At 34.5% G+C, this 5,354-nt stretch overlaps 1 protein-coding gene across 1 annotated transcript; it reads left to right on the top strand.

The window, feature by feature from the left end:
• Positions 1 to 277: 277 nt before the first annotated feature.
• LOC104789659 (uncharacterized) lies at positions 278 to 3,614 on the top strand. The gene is made up of 14 exons (XM_087512703.1): positions 278 to 520; positions 608 to 708; positions 799 to 885; positions 962 to 1,091; positions 1,179 to 1,248; positions 1,330 to 1,529; positions 1,610 to 1,752; positions 1,830 to 2,021; positions 2,107 to 2,197; positions 2,296 to 2,464; positions 2,552 to 2,662; positions 2,748 to 2,844; positions 3,198 to 3,201; positions 3,573 to 3,614. The coding sequence occupies exons 1-14, from the start codon at positions 434 to 436 to the stop codon at positions 3,612 to 3,614; spliced, it is 1,524 nt and encodes a 507-aa protein (XP_087368829.1). The 5' UTR covers positions 278 to 433.
• The last annotated feature ends 1,740 nt before the right edge of the window (positions 3,615 to 5,354 follow it).

Here is a 5,354-nt window from a genome sequence, read left to right as displayed (position 1 = left end):
TTTATTGTTCTACCATCCTATGAAGTCAAATAAAAAAATTCTCCATTTTACTATTTTTCAAAAAAAAAGAAATAAAATATTTTGTTTCTATAACTTCAAAATTTAAACAAATGAGAGCTTTATCATAAAATAGAATATAGTTAAATAAAAGGATGAATATCTGAAAACACCTATTAATGAAAAAAAAATACTTTTGAATATATTTTTATGATTTCCTTCTTTTTTTGAAGTTTGAATCTATTATATATATTAAAAAAGGAACGACCTTATAGATTCCACACTCACTCAAAACTTTTGCATTAACATCTTCTCTAGTTTCATTCTCCATTGATTTATTTACTCTCTAATTAACCCATTATTCATCGGTTTAGTTCTTTAGAATCTCTATTATTCCCCAAAATTCGATTCTTTTTCACCGTAGTTTACTGTTGTTATGGAGAACAAACGTAATCGCAATCCTGGCGTTAGAGTCGTTGGAAGAAGAGTTTATGATTCCAAAAATGGCAAATCCTGTCACCAGGTGTGAGACTTAGTTTTGTTTGGTTAGATAATAACGTTTTTTTTTTCTTTCTTGATTTAAACTGTTGGTTCATTTGTTTGTTTGTAGTGTCGACAGAAGACTATGGACTTCGTCGCACCGTGCAAGGTCAGGAGGATGAATAACAAGCTATGCCCCAATAAGTTTTGTTACAAATGCTTATCAAACAGGTTCGTTTTTTTTGTTTTCATTGATTTTTTTTCCAGAGACAATTATGGTTTCTTAATTATAATGTGTGTTATTCATGATTTGAACCATAGGTATGGTGAGAATGCAGAAGAAGTAGCAAAGTTGGACGACTGGGTATGTCCTCAATGTAGAGGCATATGCATCTGCAGCGTGTGCATGTAATTATACATGTCTTTGAAATTAATATATTAGAGCTTTATCAATGAAATAAAATGGTTTGTGTGGATTTTACAGGACAAGCCGAGGGCTAAACCCCACTGGGATTTTGGTACATAAAGCTAGAGCTTGTGGGTTGGCTTCAGTCGTTGAGCTTCTTGAAGTTGAAGGGCCTGATAAGTTTGCTTATCAGAGGAAGCCAAAACTGGTAACTAAAATACAAATCATGTTTTTACTGATCTTTAGCTTTTGTCTTTAATTATACTTACTTGATTAACATGGTTTAATTATGTAGATTGCTGCTTCCATTGAAGGTAGTAGTAGCAATAGTGAAACTGTTCCACGGACAGAAGTGGAAATATTAGGTGAGTTTATAATTTTATAATTGTGTTTTGTAAGTTTTTTAATATAAAGAAGAGGCCAATGATTTAAGGTTTATGAAACAGATGTTCCCAAGGAGGAGAAGAAAGTGGTGGGCAAGAGGAGGAGAGCCAAATCCAGTGACAAACTTAAAGAGGAGATTCAGTTTGAGGCTCCAGTAGTTCCACAGGGTACAAGCTTGACTTGTGTATCAGGCATTGATATACCCACTGAAGAAGCTGGAAATGTATTCCAGTTTTTCGAGTTTTGCTCAGCCTTTGGAAACGTATGATCTATGATTACTCTCTTTAGCTTATTAACAACATATGGTCTGTAATGATTTTACTCTTAACTTTTTCGTGATAGGCACTTTCTTTGAAGGAAGGACAAGCTGAAACTGTTGTTCGTGAGCTGTTTATATGTGGGCGTAACACAAGGAGAAACCAATACTGCCCTATTATCCAGATGATGATCCAGTTGTTGGATTTAATATCACATCATAGAGACATGTACGAGTCTATATAAATGTATACACATGTTTGTTTTCTTGCTCATGTTTCTGATGAATTTGAATTTTATATTACAGGTCCTTGACTCTAAGTGCAACTGACAGCAGTTGGTTCACTGCTATTGGAGAGATCCTATCGCAGTCAGAAGCTTTGAGTAATGAGTTCCCACCTGAAACTTTTGTAGCGGGTGTTACTGAGTACGAGAAGATGGATGCATCGAGAAGGCTCAAGCTTCTAAATTTCTTATGTGATGAATCACTTGGCACAAAGTATGTGAATCTTTGTATGCCAATATCAAATTTTCTTGTAGTTTATGCTTTGTTTTGAGATACCTCATGTGTGTAATTTTCTCAGGGTAATGAGGGATTACATAAAAAGCGAAATTGAAGAGTGTGAAGACCAGAAAAAAGAAGCTAAAGAAAAGTTTGCAGCAGCAAAGGAAAAGGTATTTTCTAAAATCTGTAATATATATATATATATATATATAATATATATATATATATCAATCTCTTTGTTGTGCTAAAGCTCGTGTTGTCTTTATAGGAGAAGAAGCTCAAACAGAAGATGCAAGATGATGTTGCCAAAGCCATTATGGAGAAAAATGGAGCTCCATTGTCCATTGAGGAACATAACGTAATCATGTCTCAAATAAGAGCCGAAGCTAAAGAAGCTCATGACGAGATGATGGAAGCAAAGTGCATGACATCTCAACGTAAGTCTAAATCCTTAGACTCAATATGTTTTATATATTGTTGTCTTATATGTTTGTTGTCTTTAACGTGACAAATTCTATTTACAGAGACGCGTATATGTGATGCATATAGAACTAAACCAATTATATTGTATGATAATGGTCTTGTTCTTTGGAAACTCAAGTGCTATGAAGAAGAACCAAAATTTTTGCTTCAAGGTTTGAAATTTTGCTTAACGTTTTTTTAAATGTTTTGTTATGCAAATGTGTTTAGTAATTTAATCTCAATCTTATTAATATGCAGATCTAGGAACATTTGATGATTTATGTCCACATGAAAGATGGTTAGCTTATAAGCCTGAACAGAAATCAGAGATAGAGAGATATATCTCTTACAAGAGGTATATCTATCGTTGAGAGAGTACTGTTGATTTTATTTGGGTATAGCCTATTTTGTGATTCGATATGTGAGGATTGACCTCTGATAAAGAGTATATCTGTTTTGTGAACTCGTTTTAAGTAATTTGTTATTTTGGAACATTATAAGAGTGATCAAATGGTTTTCTTGTATTTCTCTTCACAGACCAAGCAAAAGCAGAAAGGAGCCAAACATGTAACGCTGCCTTCTGTGCAAGGGTACAATAGCAAGTGGATTGTCATAGACAATGGTTCGTGTTTGTATCTTCAATTGTTGGTTCCTTTTTTAATATTTCTTTGGAGTTTTGTTGGCTGTAATTCTCTGGATACCGTGTAGGAAAGTTTGTATTTCATGCACTTGATGGAGATTGTACTATGAAGTATGAATTTTATTTTAAATTGTTATGCCTCTTTGATGCTACTAATTTTGGTATGAGGATATGTGAAGGACTGTCTCTTGAGTAGTTGATTGTTATTAGATAACATCTCCGTCGTATGTGACTCTCTTGCTATTATATGTATAGAATCTATTTTAGGATTGATTTTTTATCTAGTGATCTCTATAGAAAGTTCTTTAACTACAATGGGGTTATTATTCTATTTTTGTATATCTGCTTATGACAAAACAATTTAGTAGTTTTATAACGCGCGCCTAGGTTTATATTGTCTATATTGATGCTAATGAAACCTTCTTTTTTTTTTTTGGTTGCAGGATCTCCAGAACGCCCAGCTAAAGACTAACGTGAGTTCTTGATCCTGTTCGATGGATATACAATCTTCTCGAGTCTATCGGGTTGAGAATAGGATCTTAAAGCCTACTGTGAATTTCTTATTCCTGTTTTATTTAGTCATTTATCTATTTTTGTTTCCCTTTTTAATAAGGAAAAGGAAGAATTTGTCTCTCCTAATCAAAAAAGGAAAACGAATTAAGCCCTCTATATATATATATATATATATATATATATATATATATATATATATATAAAACATTATTATTATTAAAAACCGTCCCTCTCTCCCCAAGGCGACGAAGAAGGCAACAATTCACAGAACCTAACCTTCTCGTTTATCTTCTTTGGGACTCCGGCGTCGGCCGTACTATTTCTTCTCTATGTTTTTCCTATCCTTTATACTTTTACTTTCTGTACTTCTTTTTCTTTTTCTATTTCACAACCGTTTTTTTGGGTGATCGGAGGGTGATTATGGAGTTTCCCCTACGGTGGCCACTCATATCTCCCTGAGATCCTATGACTTCAGTTCCCAATGGTTTCTCTCTAAAATTCTTAACTACTTTATTTGTAATCCTCACGATGTTTCTATGGTTTCGAAGGCAGTGTACTTCGATTTGTGTATTCTTCTCATGTTATCCCAATGCATGCGACAAGTTTTCCCGTACGTTGGTGTTGGCGAGAGATAAGTTATTCCTCACCATTTGGGTGATGGTTGTTATGTTCTTCGGCGACAGTGTAAGGATTCCCAATGGAATCAACCACCGTTTGCTTGATATTCCCACACTAGATCTAACGATTCGGTGTGATGAGCAATTACAAGTGACTCCAAAGGCATATTGTGATAATGAAGCCTTTCATGATGTGATAACCACAACGATTGATAAATATCGATTTGAGTGGTGCATTGGTGGACGAACTTGGGATCCGGGAATATCAAGCATTCGAAGAAGAGAAGAATCAGTGCGGAGAATCGGAGACACAGAGCAATTATGGGTATTAGCTATAACCAAGAAAGATGTCATTTCTTTGAGATGTTTTGTTGGGAAGCGATGTAACAGATGGATCGCTACCATGGATCGTTTTAAAGTTAAATGGAGTTTCGTCAAAAAAACGATAGCCAAACGAGACGATCATATCGGATGGAAGAAGACGAAGAAGGAAGATAATAGATTTGATAATCTATTAGCGTGTAAGGCTTACAAAAGAAAGCAGCGGATACTTCACTTGTTCGATTGGATTTTCTTCATCTTTATTCATGTTTTGGTTGTATCTGTATGCCTTACAAACAATTATGTAATCTCTGATTCAATTAATAAAGTAAAGTAAGATGTTAAAAAAATATATATATATATATATATATAAAATAATAATGGGAATTGGCCAAATTGGAAACAGTACTCTTGAATCTTAACGACAACAACAACATGGTATCATCCTCTCTGTTCTCGTCTTCTTCGTCTATAAGGAAATCTAGGAAAACAAGAATTTGCCTCGATTCTTTACTGGATGATCTTCTTCCTTGTCTAAGGTTCGTAATCTCAGATTAGTTTCGAAACCGTTTCGACATATTTGCGATGATGGATATGTTCTCCGGCGACTTTCGCTCCAAGAAACCTCTCTATTGCCATGGAATCACGACCATGAAACGTTCTCCAATTTTTTCAAAAGATGTCGCAAGAATGGAAACCCCGAAGCTTTGTATCGCAAAGGATTCATCTACTACTTTCTACAGAACCGTGAGCACAAAGGACTCAAATATTTAG

This window comes from Camelina sativa, chromosome 5 (genome assembly GCF_030686135.1).
Source record: "Camelina sativa cultivar CO46 ecotype springtype chromosome 5, ASM3068613v1".
Lineage (NCBI taxonomy): Eukaryota > Viridiplantae > Streptophyta > Magnoliopsida > Brassicales > Brassicaceae > Camelina > Camelina sativa.
The sequence above is the reverse complement of the archived record's forward strand: the minus strand, read 5'-3'. Positions and strand labels throughout refer to the sequence as shown.

Excerpts from the sequence above, each read along its gene's own strand:
- LOC104789659 (XM_087512703.1), top strand. The coding sequence starts at position 434 with ATGGAGAACAAACGTAATCGCAATCCTGGCGTTAGAGTCGTTGGAAGA. Across the intron at positions 709-798 it reads TACAAATGCTTATCAAACAG|GTATGGTGAGAATGCAGAAG; the intron begins GTTCGTTTTTTT and ends TTTGAACCATAG. Across the intron at positions 1,249-1,329 it reads GACAGAAGTGGAAATATTAG|ATGTTCCCAAGGAGGAGAAG; the intron begins GTGAGTTTATAA and ends TTTATGAAACAG.